The 27,724-nt window shown below is 47.2% G+C and overlaps 1 protein-coding gene across 1 annotated transcript in view; it reads left to right on the plus strand.

Annotated features, from left to right (window-relative positions):
• Positions 1-11,490: 11,490 nt before the first annotated feature.
• The window catches only part of LOC146020406 (astacin-like metalloendopeptidase), a 47,626-nt gene continuing 31,392 nt past the window's right edge, over positions 11,491-27,724 (plus strand). The window contains exons 1-3 of the mRNA XM_083153507.1: positions 11,491-11,557; positions 15,236-15,289; positions 17,057-17,209. Coding sequence (XP_083009633.1) covers positions 11,491-11,557; positions 15,236-15,289; positions 17,057-17,209 — 274 coding nt within the window. The remainder of the gene's footprint in view (positions 11,558-15,235; positions 15,290-17,056; positions 17,210-27,724) is intronic.

Genomic DNA, 27,724 nt, shown 5'->3' on the forward strand with positions numbered 1-27,724 from the left:
AAGTGTCTGCTTTTTGGCTGGATATACCCGGTATCCCCTACACGTGGCAGCTTGCTGGCCTGATATGCAGTGTACCCCCTACACGTGGCTGCTTGCTGGCTGGATATACACTACACATGGCTGATTGCTGGCTGGATATGCAGTGTACCCCTACACGTGGCTGATTGCTGGCTGGATATACCCTGTATCCCCTACATGTGGCTTCTTGCTGGCCTGATATGCAGTGTATCCCCTACGCGTGGCTTCTTGCTGGCTGGATATACCCTACACGTGGTTGCTTGCTGGCTGAATATACCCTGTATCCCCTATATGTGGCTGCTTGGTGGCTGAATATACCATGTATTCCCCCTACACGTGGCTGCTTGATGGCTGGATATGCCATGTATTCCCCCTACATGTGGCTGCTTGCTGGCTGGATATACCGTGTATCCCCCTACACGTGGCTGCTCGCTGGCTGGATATACCGTGTATTCCCCGACATGTGGCTGCTTGATGGTTGGATATGCCGTGTATCCCCCTACACGTGGCTGCTTGCTGGCTGGATATACCGTGTATTCCCCTACACGTGGCTGCTTGCTGGCTGGATATACTGTGTATCCCCCTACACGTGGCTGCTTGCTGGCTGGATATACCATGTATCCCCCTACACGTGGCTGCTTGATGGCTGGATATACCGTGTATCCCCCTACACGTGGCTGCTTGCTGGCTGGATATACCGTGTATCCCCCTACACGTGGCTGCTTGATGGCTGGATATACCGTGTATGATATTGAGAAATGATTCCAAAAGTTTTAATATCTTTTCTTCACAAATCATTTCCTTCTTCAATTTCTTTAGTTTGATATTTCTCCTATTTTCCAAGCAGATTATGTTATATTATCAATGTTTGATCCTGGAATAATGTCATTTTTATTGCAGTATTACATTTTAAAGTGTAATATAAGGTCAAATAGATTATTATGTATTATTATTATTATTATTATTATTATTATTATTATTATTATTATTATATAGATTGGGATAACTGGAAAGCTTTCATACAAAACATGACTGTGGGGAGAGATGTAACATGGAGAGAGAGAGAGCAAAAAATTAAAGAGACATAAAGTACCAACCAAACACTTAGGGGGGTATTCAATGCTGTGGGCGAGCGGTGACAGCGAGCAGCGCTTCCTGCTCGCTGTCACCACTCACCCTGTCAGTATTCAATGCAGCCACCGCATACGCCAATTCCCCCTCGCTCCATTTTTTGAGCGAGTGGGAATTGGCGTATGCGGCTCCAGAACCAGCGAGACTTCTGCATTAGCCGCGGGTCTCGCTGTTTTGTGGAATTCTCGCCGTCCTGTGACGGCGAGGATTTCCCCAGAACATTGAATAGAGCGAGCGGCCGGTGCGGGGGTTAAACAGCGAGGATCGCTGGTTTTCTGCAATCCTCGCTGTTTAACCCCCTCACCTGCCGCATTGAATACCTGCCATAATGTAATTGAGCAAACATGGCAGTAAGAAGCAGTGGCGTAAATACAAAATATGTGCACCCCCCTCTAGAAAATTTTGGCAGCCCCCCCCCCCCAGTAAAGTTAAGACCCCCAATCCTCACTCATCCCTGCTGTCGCCTGGTCTATGGCCTGGACTAAGGCTGGCCATTGACCTATCGATGATTTGTAATCATCGATGGTTTATGGCCAATGTTGAATACTTTTGCTATCGATGTGGGAGAAACAGATGGTTTCCCTACATTGATGGCAAAGGAGAACAGATGTTTCCTTCTTCTTTTTTTTTTCAGGTTCCAGGACACAGAGCATACCTCCTCCCTCTAAACACCCAGAAGTCCCGCCCCCGAGTTCTGAGCTGGGTGCAGAATCACCATCAATGGCAACCATCGATGGCATCTGGACTGACGGTCATCCCTAGCCTGGACCTGCAGATATAGTGGTCTGTGGTCCCGGCACTTCTCCTGCTGCTAATGAAAGCTGCCACCTCTAGCATCCTCAAAAACTGTCTGCTGTAAGGGGGCGGACATTTTGTGAGGGCCATTTTTCATTTGCAGCAGGAGGAGCGCAGGGGCTGCAGATAAGTAGATCTGCAGATAACTAGATCTGTAGATCCTGGCAGCGATAGCCCCCACAGACCCCCAGCGCCCACACTTACTCAGCACCTCCCCACCACTGTCTGCGGGGGCTGTTGTTATGCGACTGGTTAGGAGCTGATTGCTTGATGCTTTATCTTACTTTATCTCTCTCTCCAAGTTTTCCCACAGCTCCCCTATAGAATCTGATTTAGTTGTGTGTATGGTAATTCGAAATGAAAGTCTATGAGGGAATGTATCAAGCTTTATAAAGAGTGTACAAATGGATAAGTAGCCCATAGTTATACCACTTTCACACTATTTTGAACAGTATTTTGAAACAGTATTTAAAACGGGTCTGAGCCTTCACATTGCAGGAGATTACCGTTTTAAATACCGTTTAAGTACCATTCACATCAGTCAACCCGTTTAATCCCCTGAACATGTTTCAAGGCATAATGCAGGGGACAGCCTATCACAGGTCTGTAATCTGTTGTTTTGACTAAATACCGTTTCAGAGCCATTCTCACTGCATACAAAAACGGCTCTGAAACGTGTAGGACTCTGCTTTTTAAACGTTTTGAAATACCGGTTATCTTTAACCGGTAAATCAACTCTGGCGCTTTCCCACTGCAGCCTTAAAGGTGTTGAAATGGAAAAAAAACGGCAATTTACTGTTTAACAAATGCGGTGTGAAAGGGGTATTAAGTAACCAGTCTGTAGTTTCTATGTTTGAAATACATTCTACATACATTGCTATGGGCAACCGCTAGACATGGTCTAATACATTTGGGGTGACATTTAATAGGATGCATTCAATTTTTTTTGGGGGGGGGGCGATATTTTTGCAAAAAAATGTTTTCGCACTTTTTCCAAAATCGCCAATCTGATGTGATGCAAAATGTGGCAAAAAAAGCATTTTTTTGCCTCGAATTCGCACATTCTGAAGTGGCGATTTTTTAGTTACGCCGGAATTCACTTCCAGATATTTTCCCATTATAAAGTATACAAATCACAATTTTATAGAGATGCGAATTTGGGAAAACGTTACTAAAAATCGCAAAAAAAAGGTTCTGACAGGCGAATTTGACAGAACCATGCACATATCATTGAGATCTGTGCATGGTTCTATGTCAAAATATGTGTAAAAGTTAAATTTAAAAAATGGCGTGGGGTCGCCACTTCTGAGCATAATTAGCCCCGGGCTCATTGAGCCAGATCTGTGCAGTACAAATTTGTTCTCAAAAATGGACAAAACCATGTGCACTGCAGGGGGGGCAGATGTAACATGTGCAGAGAGTTAGATTTGTGTGAGTTATTTTGTTTCTGTGCAGGGTAAATACTGGCTGCATTATTTTTACACTGCAATTTAGATTTCAGTTTCAACACACCCCACCCAAATGTTACTCTCTCTGCACATGTTACATCTGCCCCACCTGCAGTGCACATGGTTTTGCCCATTTTGAGAACAAATTTGTACTGCGATCAGATCTGAATAAGGGCCCTTGTTCCAAAAATATGGGGGACAAAAAGCATAGGGGTCCCCCGTATTTCTGAAACCAGCCCCGGACTCTTGGACCGATCTTGGTTTCAAAAATACGGGAGAAAAAAAGACTAGGGGTCCCCCAGATTTTGGAAAGTTTATTAAACACACATAAATTTTTAGAATTGTGCTTACAACACCAGGCTCCAGCACTGACTATGTCCTGTGCCCTGCAGCAGCTCACCCCACAATGAGGGGCAGATTTATTAAGCTTGGTGGAGTGATAAAGGGGGAAATTTACTAATATGAATTCGTAAAAAATAGGTGTATTCGTAGGCAGAAATAAACCTATTTTTTACACATTTGTATTTTCAGGATTTACTCTCCCAAAAATACAGCAATTCGTATTCCTAAAGATGGGACATTCGTATTTGTATTTACAAATACGAATGTCTACACCATCGACAGAATACGACAGGAATCACCATTCAAAAGAATGGTGGTTCCGGATTTACTAAGCAGCCGTATTGATAATACGACTGCTAATTGGTTTAAAACAGGCACGAAAATACGACAGGAAAATACACCTTGATTGTCCTGTCGTATTTGGCAGAAGCCTGCACCGATCAGTCAGATCCGTGCAGGCTTTAGTGTAAAAAAAATATAAAAATAAATAAATTTAAAAAAAAAAACAGCGTGGGGTCCCCCCCACAGCTGTATCCAGCACCAGGCAGGAGCCGATGTTCTTGGCTCCTGATTGACTGCTAGGCGGCCAATAGAATCATCCTGAGAAGAGGCGCCGAGTATGAAATATCTCAGCATCTCTCCTCAGTGCGATGCGGAGAGTGCGGGGAGCGCCGGCAGCATGAAGATTACCTGGACTACGGCGGACCAAGAAAAGACTTCTTCACCAAAGGACCAGGTGAGTAGGATTTCCTTCCACAGCTCCACCATGGATTACTTCGGACCCGGACACTGCCATGGACCTGGAGGACGACACGGACCGCCGACATGGACCTGGAGGACGACACAGGACACCGGACACCAGGACAGAGGTCTACCTACGGGATCAAGATAGGTAAGTATCAGTATGTGTGGGTTATGTATGTATTAAAGTTTTCATTGTGTCAGTGTGTATTTATTATACTATTTTTATTACTGTGGAACTACAAGTGCCAGCGGGCCCTTTAATGCCCCGCAGGCTGGGACTTGTGGTTCTCCAAGTCCCAGCTTGCGGGGGAGGCTTGCTGGGACTCATAGTTCCACAGTTTTAAACAATAGCTTTTCATCTATTCTTTTACACAGAATCAGCCCGGTGGCCACCGCACAGGGCCACCGGGGACAGCACCAGGCTTCAGCCTGGTCAGGTAAGTCCTGGAGGGGGGGGGACCCCTTCATTGGGGGGGTCCCCACTCCCCCAGGGCCCCTGGCCAGGCTGACTGGTTGGTAGGGAGAATGTTTTGGCCGCGGGACCTTATATAATAAGTGTCCCCCGGCTGTGACATTACCCTGCTGGCTGGTTCTTAAAATACGGGGGACCCCTAGTCATTTTGTCCCCCGTATTTTGGGAACCAGCCCCGGACCTGGAGCCTGGGGCTGGTTGTTAAAAATCGGGGAACCCCTATTTGTCGGGTTCCCTGATTTTTAATTACCGGCCCCGGCTCCTTCAGCCTGGTGCTGGTTACAGCTGTGGGGGGGACCCCACGCCGTTTTATTTATTTATTTATTTATTTTTTTCTATTTATTTTTACACCTTGCAGCCTGCATGGATCTGACTGATCCGTGCAGGCTGCATGAAAAATTTGTATTAGCGGCCGTATATATGGCCAGCTAATACGAATTAGTACGACATCGGAGGGTTACAAAGCAGTCGTATATGACTGCTTTGTAAATTCCCCTCCGGAACACGACTTTGCATACGACTGAAACAGTCGTATGCAGTCATAGGGAAAATACTAGGTTTTCCATATTAGTAAATTTCCCCCAAAGTGTCTGATTTTATCACCGGCCAATCAGCTCCTAACTGTGCAGTTACAGGCTTGGTTTGAAAAGTGACAGGTAGTAGCTGATTGGCCGGTGATAAAAGCCAGACACTTTGGGCCAGATGCACTAAGCTTCAAAAGTGATCAAATGGGGAGTGATAAACAACCAACCAATCAGCTCCAAACTGTCATATTTCAAACATAGGGGCAGATGTATTAAGCCTTAACAAGAGATAAATGCAAGGGTGATAAGGAGAGATAAACATCCAGCCAATCAGCTCCTTACTGACTTTTATCAAACACAGGCTGTAACATGGCAGTTAGCAGGTGATTGACTGGACATTTATCTCTCCTTATCACCCTTGGATTTATCTCTTGTTAAAGCTTAATACATCTGCCCCAGTGTCTGTAACATGGCAGGTAGGAGCTGATTGGCTGCCTGTTTACCACTCTCCGGGCCTTATTCGAGTTCACTCTTTCTGACAAAATCCTTCTTAGATGGACAAAACCATGTGCACTGCAGGGGGGCAGATGTAACATGTGCAGATAGAATTAGATTTGGTGATTTTTTGGTGATTCTGTGCAGGGTAAATACTGGCTGCTTTATTTTAACACTGCAATATAGATCTCACTTTGAAGTAAAACCCCTCCCAAATCTAATTAGATCTGCACAAGTTACATCTGCCCCCCTGCAGTGCACATGATTTTGTCCATTTAAGAAGGATTTTGTCTGAAAGAGTGAACTCGAATAAGGCCCTCCATTTCATCACTTTTGAAGCTTAGTGCAGCTGGCACTTTATCACTTCACCAAGCTTAATAATACCCCTTTTACACCGCCGAAAAATCCGGGTCAGCGGCGGGTCAGACCCGGATCTTCGGCGGTGTAAATCCCTAACGCCCTGTCCCTTTACACGGGACTTCTACCCAGGTCCTGACCTGGGTAGAACACGGCTAGGACCTGGGTAGAGGGCGGTGTAAATGGGAACGCCGGGTTGGATGACCCAGCTCCCATTTACATAAATAGGGAATGTCCAACCTGCGGACCGCAGCGTCCGCAGGTTGGACGGGTTGTCAGCCTGACACTGACAGCCGGCGCTGCTGTCTGCTATACCCTGCAGACAGCAGCGGCGGCGGGGGAGGGAGGTGAACGGATGCCTGTGTGCGGCATCCATTCACCTCCTGTGCGACGGCGGGGGGGAGTGTGCGCGGGGACTGGGGGCAGCCCAGCAGCTTACCTTAGTGCTGGGCTGCCCCCAGCAGCGTTCCGGTCCGGCGGCGGCGGTGATTGGCGCTTGGAGATGACATCATCCTGTCATCTCCAAGCACGGGGGGGGGCGGGTGCGGGCCGGGCTATCTGCCCGGTGTAAATTGCACTAAACGCCGGGTCGCACCCGGCTTGAACCTGGGTCTAAAAAAGCCGGTTGCGACCCAGCGTTTTGGTGTAAAAGGGGTATCAATCTACGGGTGAGCCGACTGCCTCCGATGTACTGACAGTGGAGGATCGTGCTGTCACTGCTTTAGATGTACTCAGCCCCGTTGGCTATAGGTGTCTCCATGGAGACGCCTACAGCCAATCAGGTCTGAGTGCTTCTGTAGCCCCACTGTCAGTATATCGGAGGCAGCCGGTTCACCCCGCAGTCAGTGTGGGGTGAGCTGCTGCAGTGGACAGGAGGGAGTCAGCGCTGGAGACTGGTGCTGTAAATATGGTGTAAAATTAATGTGTGTTTAATAATCTTTTACTTTTCTGTGTGTGTGTGTGTTTTTTATGTTCTTTTTACAAGTGGACTACAAGTCCAAGGAGGCCCATTAATGCCCCACATGCTGGGACTTGTGGTTCACCAAGTCCCAGCATGCGGGGGGAAGCCTGCTAGGACTTGTAGTTCACCTGTAAAAAGCAATGTGTGTTTTGGGGTGCTTTTACCATATCAGGCCGGCGACCACAGCCCACGAATGCCGGTGCCAGCTTCGGGCTTCAGTCCTGGATGGGTGAAGTCTGGAGCGGGGTACCTCTTAACTGGGGGGGGAGGTCCCCATTCCCCTAGGTACCCCGTCCAGGGCTGACCAGCCACGGTGAGCATGATATGGCCAGGGGACCTTATGTAAAAAGTATCCCCCGGCTGTGGCATGACACCGCGGGCTGTTGGAGCCCGGTGCTGGTTTCAAAATACGGGGGACCCCCAGTTATTTTGCCCCCTGTATTTTTGGAACCAGGACCTGTCTAAGAGTCCAGGGCTGGTTTTAAAAATACGGTGGACCCCTACGCTTTTTGTCACCTGTATTTTTGGAACCAGGTCCGGCTTAATGAGCCCGGGGCTGGTTATGCTCAGGAGACCACACGTAATTTTTTTTTTAACACAAAATCGCACATGTCCTCAAATTCCCACATTTCCATGACTAAAAATCGCACATTTTCATGATTAAAAATCACACCATATCGCACTTTTTTGCCGTGAATTTGCATCTCATTAAATATGTGAATTTGTGGCAAAAAATGCGATTTTAAAAAGTGCGATATGATGCGATTCGTATTAAATGTCACCCTTGGCCTTTAGGCCAGAGGTTCTCAAACGCAGTCCTCAATGCCACTAGCTCAGAGAGCGAGGGGTGGAGGGGGAACCTCCACCAAGCTTACCTGGGTCCAGGTCTGATGGAGGTGCCCAGCTCTTCTCAACTCAGCACATGCTGCTGTGTGCTGGGCTAGGCATGGCCATCGGCCATTGATGATTCTGAGTCATCAATGGTTGATGGCCAATGTAAAATAGTTTTGCCATCAATGGGGGAGAACCAGATGGTGTCCCTCCATCTATGTCAAGCATAAACAAATACTTTTTTTCCCCCAAGGGGCCGAGATACGGAGCATAGCTCCACCCCCGACACCCATGAAGTCACACTGCCGTGTTTTGATTGGCCCACTGGCCAATCAGTCAAAGAAAATGGATGACTATCAATAGGTAAAAGCATTGATGGTCATCCATTGCATAGTATAACACTATCGATAGCCATTTCTATTATTGCCATCATTGGCAACCATCGATGGCCATGGCAACAATGGCCATCCCTATGGTGGGCTGGAGTGTGGCCAGGGAGGTGATTAAAGTTCTATTTTTTTTGGTATTTTACTCTAAGGGTGCAGAGTCACGCCTCCCATAATTTAGCCACGCCTTCTGAAAAATAATCAGGGCCCAGACAGGCTCTTTACTGCCCTGCTCACGGCAACCCAATAGTCCAGTTTTTAAGTACATGCATGCTTGGCTACAGATGACTTAATTAGTAACTTAGTCAATATGATTTTACCATCTGTGCTGAGCCATGGATATTCTTAAAACCTGGAGCGTTGTGGTGCCTTGCCTTACGTGTATTGGAACCTCTGCCTTAGGCCCAAGTCCAATGCAAGGGGGTGTGCAGATGCATGACCAGCTATGCTTACCCCCGGGAACGTCAATCAGCCGGTAACATGACATGTAGCTTGGTTTGGCAGTGGAGACCCCAAGAGGTTTCCCTATGGACCCCTAGGGCCAGTCAGACCCTTAATGCAGCTGTAGAACCAAAAATACTGGTATACGTGTGTGTCCAGCCATTGTGGTGATTACTTTTTAGCTGAATCACAATCTGGGCCATTGTTTACTAAGAAGCGTCTGTGACTCCATGTTGTTTTGCATGTCTATAAGCACATTTCTGATGAATCCACAGATGCTCAATCCTCAGGACAGAACTATGCGCTAGAATGCAGCGGAGATGGTAAATTATACAGTTTCTAATCTGAGTTTATTAAAATAACATGATGTAATGAATTCAATGACGTCAATACAATTATCAGAAAAAATGAGTTATCTTCATTCTGGGGGAGGATCAGAACCACAACTTTTGGTAATATTAAAGCTATCTATGGTTGTGGGAACTATGTGGTGGTAATTAAAGGATCAAAGGGTCAACATTGTCTAGGTCGACAGTCAAAAGTTGACCATGACAGGCACAGGGTCAACATGTGAAGATGGTCAATGTGCACAAGATCAACACAAATTAAAGGTTGAGGTGGCAATGATCGACACATGTAAAGGTAGATGTGGGGTTTTTCATGGTTTTGTGTCAATGTCTACATCTGTGGACATGGACCCCCAAATAGTGTAACCCATAACCTCGGCACACCTTACCTTTCCAAATTGTAGTCCATGTCAATGGAAAAGCATGAAAAAGTTGAAGGAAATTACCTTTTCATGTCATCCCAGGGCAACATTTTTTCAGGAGCCCATACAAATAGCAGATGAAAGTGGCACTCACAAGGTTGTGTAGGTAGGGGCCTCACTGGACTGCTTTGCCTGGGGCCCATAATCCTGTTAAGATTGCCCTGTGTCATCCTAAAGGCACTATAATGGCTCAGGTGTTAATGCCCATGCTTAGCCACAGGTGACTTGATAAGCTCCTCAGACAATTTGATTTAACCATCTGTGCTGAGCCAGGGATATTCTCGTAAACTAGAGCGTTGTGGTGCCTTGAAGACCACATATGGGAATCTCTGTCTTATGCCGGCCACCCATCGGACCAACTTTCCTCCAACTATCCAACTAGTTGCTTGGATGGAATAAAAAGTATGGTACTGGATGCAGCAACGGACAATCAGAAATGTGCCCACAAACCCAGGAAAATGGACAAAAACATTCAGTCAAATTATTTAAATCGAGCAGGTTCAACTACCGTACCGTGTCTGAGCGACACGGTACTGTAAAAAGTTTTTGTCCTTTTCCAGATTTTGGTAGCAAATTTCTGAAGTAAATATTACATTTGCTCCCATCCAGTGCCATATTTTTTATTCCATCCAAGCAACTAGTTGGATGGTTGGAGGAAAGTTGGTCTGATGTGTGGCCAGCATTACAGTAGGTCCAAGTTCAGTGCCTGAGGGTGTGCAGCAGTGCTTATCCCCGGTAACATCAATCAGCCGGTAACATAACATGTACAGATGGAGCCGGGCTCCCTCTTGCTGGCGAATTGCCAGACTGTCTCTGCTGGTGATCCACCAGCAGCCCGGCGCTCCATCTGACAGACGCGCGTGCGTCTCACGCGCACGCGCGTCTCAGTTTCCGGGCAGCGGGGCGACGGGAACCTGTCCGTCTCCGCTTCAGGGAGACGGACAGGGTTAGGGGGGGTGCGGGGAGGCGGTGGGGACCCTGGGTGACCGCCGACAAGCCGGCTGGAACCCGGGGGAAACGCCGTCGGAAGGGGACGCGCGCGCATCTCGTGCGCGCGCATCCCCTTTCGCATATACAGATGGCGGCTGGCGGGGGATGGCCGCTGGCGATTCTGCCGCCATCCCCTGCAAAGACAAGCCCGGCTCCATCTGTAGCTTGGTTTAGCAGAGGATCTCCCCCCCACAGAGGTTTCCTTCTGGACCCTGTGGGCCAGTTGGTTATGGGTCAAAGGATCAACAGCAAACAGGTTGACAGTCAACAAGAGCACATTTTGCGCTTTGAAAATCGGGCAGGGCGCAGTGCTCTGATAAACAGCCTAGAGTGTATATGTGTGTGGCCAGCCATTGGGATACTGACTTTCTAGCTGAATCACAATAGATTTTGGCCATTGTTTACTAAGAAGCGTCTGTGACTCCATTTTGATACAGATGGCGGCTGGCGGGGGATGGCGGCTGGCGGTTCTGCCGCCATCCCCTGCAAAGACAAGCCCGGCTCCATCTGTAGCTTGGTTTAGCAGAGGATCTCCCCCCCACAGAGGTTTCCCTCTGGACCCTGTGGGCCAGTTGGTTATGGGTCAAAGGATCAACAGCAAACAGGTTGACAGTCAACAAGAGCACATTTTGCGCTTTGAAAATCGGGCAGGGCGCAGTGCTCTGATAAACAGCCTAGAGTGTATATGTGTGTGGCCAGCCATTGGGATACTGACTTTCTAGCTGAATCACAATAGATTTTGGCCATTGTTTACTAAGAAGCGTCTGTGACTCCATTTTGATTTGCATGTCTGATGAATCCACAGATGGTCAATCCTCAGGACAGAACTACGCCCTAGAAGGCAGCGGAGACGGTACGTTACAGTATCCAGTTTCTAATCTGAGTTTATTAAAATAACACCATGTAATGAATTCAATGACTTCAATATAATGATTAGCAAAAACGAGTTGTTCTCACGAAAAGGTGTGTATATCGCACAAATGTGCACATGAGAAATGCCAGATCCAATTACACAGGACAGTTTACAGGGCTGGCAGAAAAGGTCACATGACTTTTCTACAAAAACCAAGATGGCAGAAGTGCATGAAAAATGGTGAAATCCTCCTGTACCAAACAAAGGTAATAACTGAGCTAGCCAGACCATAAAGCAGGCCGTAAGTGACCATAAAGAATGTACCGGAGGTACTTAAAAAATGTTTCTTAGATGATTTTTGCAGTTAGAAGAAATGGTGGAAAATGGGAACAGGGGGTAAGGAGAAATGCGCTTTGCAAGTAACGACCCGACTTATCGCAGGATTCTGTCACTTTATCACAAGACTACTGAGAATCTGACATGCACATATACACAGATTCTGGAACCAGGAAAGGGGACTACAATCCCTCTCCTCTGGAAAAACTTACATAAGCCTGAAGTTTAGTAAACCGTTGGAGCCAGTGGCGTACCTATGGTCCCGCAGACCCTGCCACGGCTTGGAGGAGCCAGCGCTGGCAGGGTTTGTGTTGGGGGCGCCACTGCCATGATGCTGCTGAGCTGGGTGTCGTCTCTTTAGCAACAGACACACTGCAGGGGCTAGCGGTGCCGGTGCCTATCTCCTGCATGCCAGCAATCCGGCTCTCTGCTCCCTCCCCATCCCGACTCCCCACAGTGCTGATTGACAACTGAGCCCGCCGTTCAGTACAGGGCACCCGAGTGACGGCTCAGCTGTCCAATAAGGCAGCCTGCGGCTCAGTCACACTGGCTGGACGCGCAGGCTGTGTAGTGTGTAGGAGGGGGACACCCTAGCAGCGCAGCGAGTGTGGACTGTGGAGTAGCAGTAACTGGCAGAGAGGCTCTCATCCTCTCCAGTGCTACTGCTGGCTGCAAGCATAAAACAAGTAAGGCAGCCAGCATCAATGTATTATGATTTTAGGCAGACTCTGGGTTATGTGTATATGTATGTATGTATGTATGTATACATACTGTACATACTATATATAAATATATATACTGTATTTGCTGGCGTATAAGACTACTTTTTTCCCCTGAAAAACATGCCTCCAAGTGGGAGGGTCGTCTTATACGCCGGGTGCACTTATATAACAAACTCTATATTTTGAGTGGAAATGTTGGAGGGTCGTCTTATACGCCCAGTCGTCTTATACGTCGGCAAATACGGTATATATATATATATATATATATATATATATATATATGAATAAGAGGCACTCACCAGTCTTAATTTATGAGAATAAAATGCTATGTATTTATATTAATACCCGGAATTTTATTTGCATAAATGAAGACTGGTGAGTATATATATATTTTGGACTGTATTGGTTCTGGAGGTCACCCCGGCCGCTGGACTAAGTATGACGCGAGCGCGATCCTCTTCGATAACTCTGAAAAGCTTCTCTAGATAACGGGTCAGACCATAGTCCTCCATCATATTAGTGATTGCAGTCTGTGGCGCTAATCAGCCATCTGCAGGAGGTTTCTGTGAAACGTGCATAGCGGTGACACATACCATTGTGCAGCAAATGCAGATTTTCTATCATTCTATGAAAGGTATGGTATATTAGAGGAGAACAAATGATAGGTAATACGTGGTGCAGTGCTGCCTTAAATAACTATCCCCGAAGTTACACCTTTACTTCATAACACAAGACTGGAAAAAATTGGGATGTAGATAAAATGGCGCAATTGGATACTTGAAATTTTTACGATCAGAGGCCCTTATTCTGGTTGGTGCGGTAATATCCGCGTGCGTTCGTGCCGCCGATGTTTTGTGTCTGCGCATGTGCAGAGGCGTCTCTGCGCATGTGCGAGCGGGGCGTACGGCCAAATCCCGCATGAAATGTGAACACTCCGAACAGGGGGTGGAGAGGGGCGTGAACCATATGCATACGCCCCGCGTTTCATGGGCGTTCCCATGCAAACGCTGGGTGTACGTATGGTAATGCAGTCGTGATGCACTTGTAGGGGGCGGACATATGACATCGCCGGATGTCAGCTGCCCGCCCAGATCCCTGCTTTTGCACGGAAAAATGTCCGTGTGGTCTGAGGTTGCGGGAGCTGGTGGACCACTCGGTCCTGCATTCGATGGTCTGCGACCATCGAATGATGGGGGAGGTTCCCTGAGATGGAGGAGGCGTATTCCGTGAAAAATACACGTGCGGTCCATTCGGCCAGCTTCTTACCGCGTACGGACGGAGTTGGCGATCCGTATGGAAGGCGGGGTTTCGCACGCACGGTCCTGGCCGCATATTCGGATCTGGCCGCACCGATTAGAATAAGGCCCAGAGTCTTCCTTAACAAAATATGGTCATTCTCAACAGGTGTTGATCACCAGGCCGTGGTGTTCAGCAAGTGCCAAATGGAAAAGACAAATAAGCAATAATTAAAATTCTGTGTGTGTGTGTGTCTCTTAATATGAATAATTGGATAAGTGACGTTTCAATAGAAAGGTGGATTGATCCCATGAGGCGTACCAAGACTCACGTTGGTTAAGGTGATATCCCTTTTATAAAGGTTTCTTTGGCACGGTCCCAGGGAACTCCACTTCTTAATATAGGTGAATGCCTTCTTGCATATAGAGTGGCCAAGTATTTTCACGGATTCAGTACTGAATCCCGGCGGTCGGGATCCCGGCGTTCAGAATCCCGACGCCGGAATCCCGACAGCCGAAATGGCGACAAGGGGGGGACGTGGATCGCCCCCCCTTGCGGGCTCGCTGCGCTCGCCACGCAGCGGGCCCGGTGCCTCGCTACGCTCGGCACACTAATTTATTCTCCCTCCAGGGGTGTCGTGGACAGCCACGGAGGGAGAATATGTCGGTATTTCGGCGGTCGGGATTCCAGCGTCGGGATTCTGAACGCCGGGATCCCGACCGCCGGGATATTAACTGCATCCCTATTTTCACACATGCTCAAAAAAGACAAAGATAACTTGTGTCTAGTATAAAAGTGCAATGATATTTCATCTTTTCTTTGGGTGGGTGAGGGGCTGGAGAAAAATAACTGATTTTGACAGCATATCTCACTTACGTTTACGTATGGGTGAAGAACACATATAAAGATTTCTTTTATAAAAGGGCGTACCCCCACTCACGATGTAATCTAGTGTTTTCAAGCCTATAAAGGTTTCTTTACATTTGCTTTTCACCAGTGCTTCAAACCGTGACGATCAGGTGTGTGTCTATGTGGCTAGTGGCCTGTGCGAAAGTATGCGGCGTGCGAGGGGGGGGGGCTGCATACAACCATTTGCAGGGCGGTTGTGGTTGACTCGCAAGAGTGTGAATTTGCATCCGAGTGAGTGAACCAGAATAACCCCCTATATGCAATATTGCCCTAGTGTATAGGCTACATAATACGGATGTGTGAGATCAGAGGGGTTACTGTCCCCTGAAGGCTTGGCTTACAGGTTAGACCCATGTTATTTGCAGTGGGGGGATGAGGGAGCTTCAGGATCAGAACCAGAACTTTTGCTAATATCAAAGCTATCAATTTTGGGAACTATTTGGTGCTAATTAAAGATGACATTTTTCAATTACAGATTCCACAAAAGACAGCAAGTTTGTGTCCGACATAATCTCCACAGTGAACAATGGTAAGGCTCCGTTATTTGCCTGGTTATCAAAAGACTGATATAATTATGATTGTAGTCCCTACATACCCAGAAATGGGATACTCTCAGCAGTGGCGTAACTAGCTTTTTTGCACCTCCCTCGCCGCATATTTTTTTACCACCCCCCCCCCCTCCCCTTGCCGCTGTCTGCTGGTACCTGCCTGCATGCCGGCACAGTCCCGTCTCTCCCAGCGCTGGCTCCTGCTGCTATAATGAAAAGGGACTCTTAGAAAATGGCTGCCCCCATACTGCAGACATGCGGGGGCTGTGGAGCTATAGTTACGCCACTGACTCTCAGGGAAGGCAGCCACGTGATTAGCTGAGCTGAAATCCACGAGACTCCTAATGAAGTCACTAAGGCAGTGAATCCCAAACTTTCTTGACCAGGGCGCCCTAGAAAATCAGCATTTGTTCACAGAACCCCATGGCCAAACGTTTCTTCTGGATGAATAAAAATACAGTAAATTGTGCTTAATAGCCCCCCTCAGGTTCAGTGTTGTGGTGGGGAACATTGCTGTGGTTACAATTGTCCATACATTGTAAGATTGGCAGCCACCAGCACTATTTTTGCCTATCACTTTGAGCATAAATCATTTGTTTTGGTCATGGAACTCCAACCTGAGGCACCGTTGCAAACATCCAGAGGCACCATGACCTCAGGGTGCCTAGGCACACAGTTTGGAAACCACTGCACTGAGGGCCAGCACATGATGCCTCCTATTAGATGCACAGAACCTAATGCAGACTGTGGTAACAATCAGTGGAGGCGGTCCCCTCTGTTCAGGAGCATGTGGTCATAATCAGTGGGCGGTCCCCTCTGTGCAGGAGCATGTGGTCATAATCAGTGGGCGGCCCCCTCTGTGCAGGAGCATGTGGTCATAATCAGTGGGCGGCCCCCTCTGTGCAGGAGCATGTGGTCATAATCAGTGGGCGGTCCCCTCTGTGCAGGAGCATGTGGTCATAATCAGTGGGCGGTCCCCTCTGTGCAGGAGCATGTGGTCACAATCAGTGGGCGGTCCCCTCTGTGCAGGAGCATGTGGTCGCAATCAGTGGGCGGTCCCCTCTGTGCCGGAGCATGTGCTAACAATCAGTGGGCGGTCCCCTCTGGGCAGGAGCATATGGTCGCAATCAATGGGCGGTCCCCTCTGTGCAGGAGCATGTGGTCGCAATCAGTGGGCGGTCCCCTCTGTGCAGGATCATGTGGTAACAATCAGTGGGCGGTCCCCTCTGTGCAGGAGCATGTGGTCGCAATCAGTGGGCGGTCCCCTCTGTGCAGGAGCATGTGGTCGCAATCAGTGGGCGGTTCCCTCTGTGCAGGAGCATGTGGTCACAATCAGTGGGCGGTCCCCTCTGTGCAGGAGCATGTGGTCGCAATCAGTGGGCGGTCCCCTCTGTGCCGGAGCATGTGCTAACAATCAGTGGGCGGTCCCCTCTGGGCAGGAGCATGTGGTCGCAATCAGTGGGCGGTCCCCTCTGTGCAGGAGCATGTGGTCGCAATCAGTGGGCGGTCCCCTCTGTGCAGGAGCATGTGGTAACAATCAGTGGGCGGTCCCCTCTGTGCAGGAGCATATGGTCGCAATCAGTGGGCGGTCCCCTCTGTGCAGGAGCATGTGATCGCAATCAGTGGGCGGTTCCCTCTGTGCAGGATCATGTGGTAACAATCAGTGGGCGGTCCCCTCTGTGCAGGAGCATGTGACAAAATGTTGGGTCATGAGTTTTGTTTTTTTTGTACAACCACTTCTCTCTCAGGAACCTTCCTCTCTGGAGGATACTTGATAAAGGAGATGGATATCGCTTATCGTATCGGAAAGAGTAGCAGCTCATGTCAGTCAGGTATCTGCCTATGGCCCAAGTCGTCAGATGGATTTGTGTATATTCCATTTATTATATCCAGTGCCTTCAGTAAGTAATTCCTGTTCCTGTCTGTTTAATTATCCTGTTCTATATATCTATCTATACTTTATATATGTGAAATCACAGCCTGGCACTCCCAGTACCTTTGGGGTATCTGCCCCGGTGCCCTCAGGAACAATTAGTATAGAGAGACGAGGAACAAACTGGTCCGGCACTCCCAATAAGCAATGGTATCTTCGTCTGGTGCCCTCACAAAGGAGTAAATATAGAAGTTGGAGGTGCGGCACTCGGGCTCGATGAAAGTGCAAATAATGCTCAGCAAATTGGCTGAAGACAACGTTTCAGTTTTTATTTCAACTGTTTTCAAGTCATATACAGACAACATACAAAAAACACATAGCTTTATAGACAAATCCCCCCAAGTGAATGCGCTGCTGTGAAACAGGAGGCGTCAGCTGACAAGCGGCGCTTGCAGTGGCGCTAGATGATGACATCATAGGTTACCATAGCAACTAAATGTGTACCCTTCACCACAAGTAACAAAAAAGATTGGAACATAAAAATCGGTACTTATGAGTTATCCGGGCGCCCCATTTCTAAATCGGGTCGGATCGGGCACATCGCATCGCATCGCATGCGACCATCGGATGCGATGCGATGCGATGACCCGATTTTTCCATAGGAATCAATGTTAAAATGGACAGAGTCCATTTTAACATGGAATTCAATGGGAAAAAGGGGACCTCTTCATACCCCTACTATCCAAGTGGGCATGGAGTTGGATATAAACCTGCGGCGAGCGTAGCGAGCCACCGAGCCCGAAGCGTGGCGAGCGTAGCGAGCCCCGCGAGGGGACATAGAATACCGTCCCCTCGCGGGGCTCGCTTCGCTCGCCACGCTTCGGGCTCGGTGGCTCGCTACGCTCGCCACAGGTTTATATCCGACTCCATGCCCACTTGGATAGTAGGGGTATGAAGAGGACCCCTTTTTCCCATTGAATTCCATGTTAAAATGGACTCTGTCCATTTTAACATTGATTCCTATGGAAAAATCGGGTCATCGCATCCGATGGTCGCATGCGATGCGATGCGATATCGCATCGCATCGCATCTGATTGTATGCCTTAACTTAAGGCATACAATCAAAAAATCGGGCGCCCAGATAACTCATAAGTACCTAAAAATCATTTAAAAAGGAAAAGCACTGACACGGATTGGCAAACAGCATGAGAAGCTTCTCTTGCCCATACACGCCTTGCAATCGCTCACATAATTGCCAGATTGGTCAACTTGCACTAGGATGCCCACACCTATATCGTTGAGCATGTCCACATCTACATAATTGAGATGCTACTAAGTTGTCATAAAAGAGTCTGCCCTGCTCCCACATCTTGTTCATTGCACTTACGTATTTTGTGCACCTTTTGTATTTCATTAAGTATTGTATTTCATTAAGGGTTTTGTACTCGCATATTGCCTGCACTTCAACTTCGTTTCATATTGTGCACATTCTGTGCAGCATTATTGTATAATACCGTACATGCTGTTTGCCAATCCATGTCAGTACTTTTACTTTTTAAATGATTTTTATGTTCCAATCTTTTTTGTTACTTGTGGTGAAGTTCATCCAATGTTTATATCCAGTATGGGGATTTTTTACGTATGTCCCGGGTTCCATAGAATTGCTTGTGGTGCATGAAGGGCATTGTATACATCCTTGGATTTTAGTTGGCAAAAAGTTGTTGAAGGAATGGGAGATAAATTAGTTTTTACCAGAGTATCTCTGATGCTCTGTCCTCTTCTATAAATGATGTAGAAACACCACAGTAGACAGCGACACCCCAGGCAGGGAAGAGGAACTTCATGGGTTTTCAAAGATAGCGGGTGCTAGAATGAACACTATATATGTGTATATATATATATATATATATATATATATATATATACTTCTCCGTTGTGGCCCGGCACTCCGACTCCCCAAGGGTTAGCTTGCCCAGTTGCCTTCAACTCAAGCATTAACTGCTTGTAACACACGACTCTGGATAAGAAGCGGCACTCTGAGACTGAATGGCGTGGTGAAACAGGTGAAAATTTAATCTGTCAACATGTTTCGGGGACGATTCCCCGTCTTCAGGACAATCAAACAGTGAACACACAGTGCGTTAAATACCTCACAATAAACTTACCCCTCCCGCTTGGTTTTCCCGCGTCTGCCAGAGCCGCCTCCCCTCATCCTCGTCCGTTCACCGGAAGGCTGTCAGACGGAAGGCGCCGCACTGACTCCGGCGGTTGCTAGGGCAACCAGAGGACTCTCACCCCTCCGCTGCACCTCAGCTCCCGCCTACGTCATCGCGCCTTCCTCCTTCGTGCTCCGATTACTTCCGGGACGCTCTGGGTTGGTTGTCTTGGCGACGGGTACACCACTGAAATATACAAATTAAAAAACGTGAGAAAATAAGCAAAAATACAGCAAAACTGCCTAAGATGGGTAATGGCTGTAAACCCAGCGTTACCCAATTACAAAGGTGAATACAAATATATATAGCAGCGTGATACACAATGTGCCTACTGCACAAGCCGTCAACTAGTGAAACATAAGCTCCAAAACGAATTACATACATCTCAAAATATTAATAAAAACAATACATACATACTATACTTAAAGAAGAAAGAAAAAAAAGGAAAAAATGTGATTTAATTACTGGAAGCTTAGTGAACAAAGGTGCACTGTCTAATAATGAGGTAATTACTCCTCAATACGTGTTTATACGAGAGGGAATGGTATCAGTCACCCTCAGATCATATCGTGGGCATATATCTGTGAAAATATTAAATGCGAGTGCACTGTTAAAATCCAGGTGGCCTGTGGACAACCAAAGGCAAGGCTTTGCTATTTAGCTAATGGCCCTACTTGATGATAACAAGTAAGGGTCTAGATATCCTAGTGCCAACTGCCCAGTGGTGAGACCTGTGAGGGGTCTACCTGTTAGTCTACAAAACACCTTTATACCTGCAATATAAAAGTTATTGGTATAAAAAATTTTTATATGAAGTTAATGAGGCCTAAGGATTCATTCAACCCCTTTGGTTTAAGTGTCTGAAGCCTGAAGATCCATCGGGTCTCCAATTGTAACAGGGCCTTGCCCCGATTGCCCCCCCTCAAATTAACCGGAACTTGATCGATGATCTTATATTTGAGGGTGGCCATCCCATGTTTCATGTTGGCAAAATGCCTGGCCACAGGTTGTTCACTGGAGCCAGTGTCAAGGGCTTGGCGGATGGCTAAGCGGTGTTGTGCCATGCAGACCTTAAACTGACACTCAGTTTTCCCGATGTAATACAGTCCGCATGGACACATCACGGCATACACAACGTAGCTAGAGGAACAGGTTAAGGGCCACTTAATTTTATATCTTTTGCCCGAGTGGGGGTGAAGTATGGTATCCCCAGTAGACATGTAACTACATGTCCGGCACCCTAGGCATTTATAACACCCATTACGCCTGCCCAAAAACATGGTGTCGGGAGTAGGTTTCTTTCTGAACGGGGTGATATCAGTCTTGACTACTAGATCTCTGATATTACGACCTCTGGTGTAGCAAGGCATGAGGCGGGTGTTTTTGAAACATTGTAGTTCTGGGTCCGAAGCTACAATGGGCCAAAGCTCTTTTGCTCTTTTAGTGGTGTCTACACTGTTGATATTGAATTGATTAACCCATGGTATAATTTGATCTGTTTTTTTCTTTCTACTCTGGGTAACCAACTCAATTCTACTTTTCTGTCGAGCTTTCATAAGGGCTGGCTCTAGTTCTCTCGCCGGATACCCTCGTTCCCTGAATTTAAGAAACATATCTTTGAGTTGTGTATCCAAGACCCCTGGGTCACTGGTAGTACGGCATACTCGAATAAACTGGGAGTATGGTAGGCCTCGTACCGCTGCTCGTGAGTGGTGACTCTCGTACCGCAACAATGTGTTGCGGTCGGTGGGTTTCGTGTATAAAGATGTAGATATTTTCCCTTTGTCAATCTTAATTGCAATGTCCAAAAAACATATCTCAGTTCTACTACTATTTACAGTAAGCTTGATGGGACTGTCAGACATGTTTTGATGAGACACAATGTCATTGAGTGTCGCCTCCTGTCCGGTCCATAGCACGATAATATCGTCTATGTACCGGAAATACATAAACACTTTACTGGTAATGCTGGGAGCTGAAAAAAAGATGTTAACCTCAGTTTCCCACATAAAGGTGTTGGCAAACGAGGGGGCCACTGGGGACCCCATCGCACACCCCGTGACTTGGCGATAGAACTGCCCGTCATACAAAAAGTAATTATGCGTGAGGGTAAACCTTAGCAATTCAATAAATACATCTATGTCAGGACCTGCGTATCTAGGATTACCAGTGACAAGTCTCCTTACTGCCATTAAACCCGCCTCATGCGGGATGCATGTATAGAGACTTGTCACGTCTAGAGTCGCCAGAATGAGCCCATCAGGGACAACAGGTATTTCCATGAGTCTTTGCAGCAACATCCCAGAGTCACGTAAGTATGTAAACGTGCCTTGCACGCAAGGCTGCAAATAAGTGTCAAGGTACACCGCCAAGGCTTCACACAGCGACCCCCTGGCCGAGATGATAGGCCGGCCAGGGGGGCACTGGGCATCCTTGTGGATCTTAGGGATGCTGTAAAAAATGGGGACTTTGGGAAACTCCACAAATAATTTGTCCCTCAATACCTTTGAAATAGTCCCTTCTGCGATGGCTGACTCCAGAATCCCACTCAATTCTTCTTGATATTGTCGAGTGGGGTCTTTTGTAAGCACTTCGTATGTGTTCACATCACCCAACAGTCTTTGGCACTCCGAGGCATAGTTGTCAAGGCTCTGGATCACAATAGACCCGCCTTTGTCTGCCCCGCGTATTATTATATCTTGCCTTTGACTGAGTGATTTAAGCGCTGTGGCTTGTTCCGAAGTCAAATTGGAATGCCAAGTATCGACTTTGGAGGCAGGCTCTGCTTGCTCTAGTAGGCGGTTAAAGGTCTTAATAGATGCATTATGAGATTGAGGCTCAAATCGTGACTTTGGTCCAAGTTTTTGGATTTTCTCAGGGAACAGCGAGCTGTGGGCAGCGGTGGGTTTTTTTTGAAAATGTTCCTTAATTTTTAGTGTTCGGTGCAATTTGAAAGCATCCAGCTTCCATTGGAAAGGATCAACCCTGTTCGTCGGCACGAACGACAGTCCCTTACTCAGGACCTGTTCCTCTGCCAACGTTAGCGGAACAGGGGATAAGTTGAAGATCAGGCTTTGGCAATTCGTGGGGGTCTTCCGCTTTTCTTGCCGCCTGGTCTGGCCCCCCCTGCGGGTCGGCCTCTGCCTCTGCCTTTGCCTGCGGTGGATGCCCGGCTGCTGTCCCCTAAAGGGCTGGAACCCGGGACAGTGGCTCCTGATGGGTGTTCTTCTGCTTCACTGGCTGAAGTGCTAGAGGCATTGACAATAGTCTGTTGTCTGCGAAATCTTGGGCCAGAGGATTTTTTGGGGTTAAACTGTGTGTTATTTAACCAATTATATACCCTATGGGTAGCGTAATCCTGCTGCACTTTGGAGAATTTTTCTCTCTTGTATTTGAGCAGTTCAATTCGGTATTGCTCTAGCTGCGTCTCCAATTGAGACATCCAGGGAGGTTTATGCTCAGGCTCATTGGAAATCTGATGTTCCAGCTGGAATGCGGCAATTCTTTCCATAGTAGCCGTGCGTTCCCTGGTTGACTCCTCCACGACCAAGAGGATGAGATCCATGGCACATTTGTTGAGAACAGCAATCCAGCGCTTACAAAACGCCGGATTGTGTCTCCCAATCGTGGGTGTATTGTGGACTCGGAACCCTCTGGGGATTTGTTTTGCGCGGTAGTAGTCGGACAAAGTGCGGCTATGGTATAAATAGTCCATTTCGCGTTTTTTCAACTTATACAGTTCCTTATACAAATCATCTTGAGACAGAATTTCTGATGCATCAAACACTGGTTCCTGGTGCAGTATAGTGGCAGCTTCTACATCTGAGAAACTCAGTGTGTCATAAGTATCACACTGAACAAGATAGGACATGACATCATGGTCTTCATGCGGTGAAACAGCCATGTTGTCCAATGTGTTGCTCACAGGGTACACCCGGAACCTGTATGACTGTGGCGGCGTGATGGTGAGTGAGCCCACACAGGATCACAGCAGGAACGGTAAGTCCTTATTGAAGAATGGGTGAAAAGCGATGCCAGGTGCCTTGGCCGATCCCTCCTGGAAGCTCCAGCTAGGGGACCCAAATACTTCTCCGTTGTGGCCCGGCACTCCGACTCCCCAAGGGTTAGCTTGCCCAGTTGCCTTCAACTCAAGCATTAACTGCTTGTAACACACGACTCTGGATAAGAAGCGGCACTCTGAGACTGAATGGCGTGGTGAAACAGGTGAAAATTTAATCTGTCAACATGTTTCGGGGACGATTCCAAAGACTGTTGGGTGATGTGAACACATACGAAGTGCTTACAAAAGACCCCACTCGACAATATCAAGAAGAATTGAGTGGGATTCTGGAGTCAGCCATCGCAGAAGGGACTATTTCAAAGGTATTGAGGGACAAATTGTTTGTGGAGTTTCCCAAAGTCCCCATTTTTTACAGCATCCCTAAGTTCCACAAGGATGCCCAGTGCCCCCCTGACCGGCCTATCATCTCGGCCAGGGGGTCGCTGTGTGAAGCCTTGGCGGTGTACCTTGACACTTATTTGCAGCCTTGCGTGCAAGGCACGTTTACATACTTACGTGACTCTGGGATGTTGCTGCAAAGACTCATGGAAATACCTGTTGTCCCTGATGGGCTCATTCTGGCGACTCTAGACGTGACAAGTCTCTATACATGCATCCCGCATGAGGCGGGTTTAATGGCAGTAAGGAGACTTGTCACTGGTAATCCTAGATACGCAGGTCCTGACATAGATGTATTTATTGAATTGCTAAGGTTTACCCTCACGCATAATTACTTTTTGTATGACGGGCAGTTCTATCGCCAAGTCACGGGGTGTGCGATGGGGTCCCCAGTGGCCCCCTCGTTTGCCAACACCTTTATGTGGGAAACTGAGGTTAACTTTTTTTTTTCAGCTCCCAGCATTACCAGTAAAGTGTTTATGTATTTCCGGTACATAGACGATATTATCGTGCTATGGACCGGACAGGAGGCGACACTCAATGACATTGTGTCTCATCAAAACATGTCTGACAGTCCCATCAAGCTTACTGTAAATAGTAGTAGAACTGAGATATGTTTTTTGGACATTGCAATTAAGATTGACAAAGGGAAAATATCTACATCTTTATACACGAAACCCACCGACCGCAACACATTGTTGCGGTACGAGAGTCACCACCCACGAGCAGCGGTACGAGGCCTACCATACTCCCAGTTTATTCGAGTATGCCGTACTACCAGTGACCCAGGGGTCTTGGATACACAACTCAAAGATATGTTTCTTAAATTCAGGGAACGAGGGTATCCGGCGAGAGAACTAGAGCCAGCCCTTATGAAAGCTCGACAGAAAAGTAGAATTGAGTTGGTTACCCAGAGTAGAAAGAAAAAAACAGATCAAATTATACCATGGGTTAATCAATTCAATATCAACAGTGTAGACACCACTAAAAGAGCAAAAGAGCTTTGGCCCATTGTAGCTTCGGACCCAGAACTACAATGTTTCAAAAACACCCGCCTCATGCCTTGCTACACCAGAGGTCGTAATATCAGAGATCTAGTAGTCAAGACTGATATCACCCCGTTCAGAAAGAAACCTACTCCCGACACCATGTTTTTGGGCAGGCGTAATGGGTGTTATAAATGCCTAGGGTGCCGGACATGTAGTTACATGTCTACTGGGGATACCATACTTCACCCCCACTCGGGCAAAAGATATAAAATTAAGTGGCCCTTAACCTGTTCCTCTAGCTACGTTGTGTATGCCGTGATGTGTCCATGCGGACTGTATTACATCGGGAAAACTGAGTGTCAGTTTAAGGTCCGCATGGCACAACACCGCTTAGCCATCCGCCAAGCCCTTGACACTGGCTCCAGTGAACAACCTGTGGCCAGGCATTTTGCCAACATGAAACATGGGATGGCCACCCTCAAATATAAGATCATCGATCAAGTTCCGGTTAATTTGAGGGGGGGCAATCGGGGCAAGGCCCTGTTACAATTGGAGACCCGATGGATCTTCAGGCTTCAGACACTTAAACCAAAGGGGTTGAATGAATCCTTAGGCCTCATTAACTTCATATAAAAAATTTTTATACCAATAACTTTTATATTGCAGGTATAAAGGTGTTTTGTAGACTAACAGGTAGACCCCTCACAGGTCTCACCACTGGGCAGTTGGCACTAGGATATCTAGACCCTTACTTGTTATCATCAAGTAGGGCCATTAGCTAAATAGCAAAGCCTTGCCTTTGGTTGTCCACAGGCCACCTGGATTTTAACAGTGCACTCGCATTTAATATTTTCACAGATATATGCCCACGATATGATCTGAGGGTGACTGATACCATTCCCTCTCGTATAAACACGTATTGAGGAGTAATTACCTCATTATTAGACAGTGCACCTTTGTTCACTAAGCTTCCAGTAATTAAATCACATTTTTTCCTTTTTTTTCTTTCTTCTTTAAGTATAGTATGTATGTATTGTTTTTATTAATATTTTGAGATGTATGTAATTCGTTTTGGAGCTTATGTTTCACTAGTTGACGGCTTGTGCAGTAGGCACATTGTGTATCACGCTGCTATATATATTTGTATTCACCTTTGTAATTGGGTAACGCTGGGTTTACAGCCATTACCCATCTTAGGCAGTTTTGCTGTATTTTTGCTTATTTTCTCACGTTTTTTAATTTGTATATTTCAGTGGTGTACCCGTCGCCAAGACAACCAACCCAGAGCGTCCCGGAAGTAATCGGAGCACGAAGGAGGAAGGCGCGATGACGTAGGCGGGAGCTGAGGTGCAGCGGAGGGGTGAGAGTCCTCTGGTTGCCCTAGCAACCGCCGGAGTCAGTGCGGCGCCTTCCGTCTGACAGCCTTCCGGTGAACGGACGAGGATGAGGGGAGGCGGCTCTGGCAGACGCGGGAAAACCAAGCGGGAGGGGTAAGTTTATTGTGAGGTATTTAACGCACTGTGTGTTCACTGTTTGATTGTCCTGAAGACGGGGAATCGTCCCCGAAACATGTTGACAGATTAAATTTTCACCTGTTTCACCACGCCATTCAGTCTCAGAGTGCCGCTTCTTATCCAGAGTCGTATATATATATATATATATATATATATATATATATATATATATATATATATAGAGGGGTGGTGGGGCAGCACTTCCAAACACAAGCGATGTACTCGCTCCGGTGCCAAGCTTCAGAATACCGCGGTATCCAAACACACTTCTCAAGTAAGCGGCACCCGGAGACTGGTAAATCAGGTAAGATAGACGCTGTTAGGATCAAACGTTTTCGAAGTTTTATTCACTTCTTCATCAGGATGCAAAAACATAAATGAAAGCACATACCTATATCAGGAACACCACACCACGTGAAGTCATCCCGCCGGCTCAGGTCATGAATGACGCGCCCACTGATGACGCCATCATACCGTTCCCGTTGCCCGGACAACAATCTAAACAAAGGACATAACAGTGAAAAATATAAAAGGCATACAATACATGTTAAAAACATAAGAAAGTTCACAATAATGGAATGCGTACATAAGGTAATAAATGCAGTGGCAGCCGATAGCTGCTTCCAAATGAACATAAAAATAATACGCAAACAACATAAGAATGCTATACAGAGCGCTGTGTACGCATGAAGCAGGGAGGTTCGCAAGTACCTGTGTATGTGTTACAGAAAACAATGAAGTCCTGCGGACTCATTAAGCCCTCGTGGGGCAAGTGTCCCCAGGCTATGAATCCAACGGGACTCTCTTTGAAATAGTCGGAGTGACCTGTCACCCCCCCGTTTATTGACTGGTTCGTGGTCAATAATCGTATACTTAAGTTGATTCATATTGTGGCCGGCATTCACAAAATGCCGTGCCACAGGTTGATCGCTGTGTCCACTAAGCAAAGCGGCACGTAGTGTCGATTTATGTCCGGCAATCCTTTCCCGCAAAGTGCGGTCGGTTTTGCCGACATATCCTTTACCGCAAGGGCACATAATAAGGTACACAATGTACTTGGTGGTACATGTGACCACATGTCGAATGGGAATGCGTTTGCCGGTCAATGGATGTGGAAAGTCACTACCAGTCATGAGTGCCCTACACACTATGCAATTAAGGCACCTATAGCAACCTGGTCTTTTTTGCAGGAAATTGCCTTGTACCGATTGTAGCTGGTCAAGTCCGCTAATGTCAGTTTTCATGACCCAGTCCCTGAGGTTTTTGCCACGACTGTAGCATGGCATCAATCTTTTATCCCCAAGTAGTAATTCGGGGTCAGTCTGCACAATGGGCCATAGGTAGTTAGACACCGAGCGGATGGTA

Source organism: Crinia signifera, chromosome 7, assembly GCF_055691185.1.
Source record: "Crinia signifera chromosome 7, ASM5569118v1, whole genome shotgun sequence".
Lineage (NCBI taxonomy): Eukaryota > Metazoa > Chordata > Amphibia > Anura > Myobatrachidae > Crinia > Crinia signifera.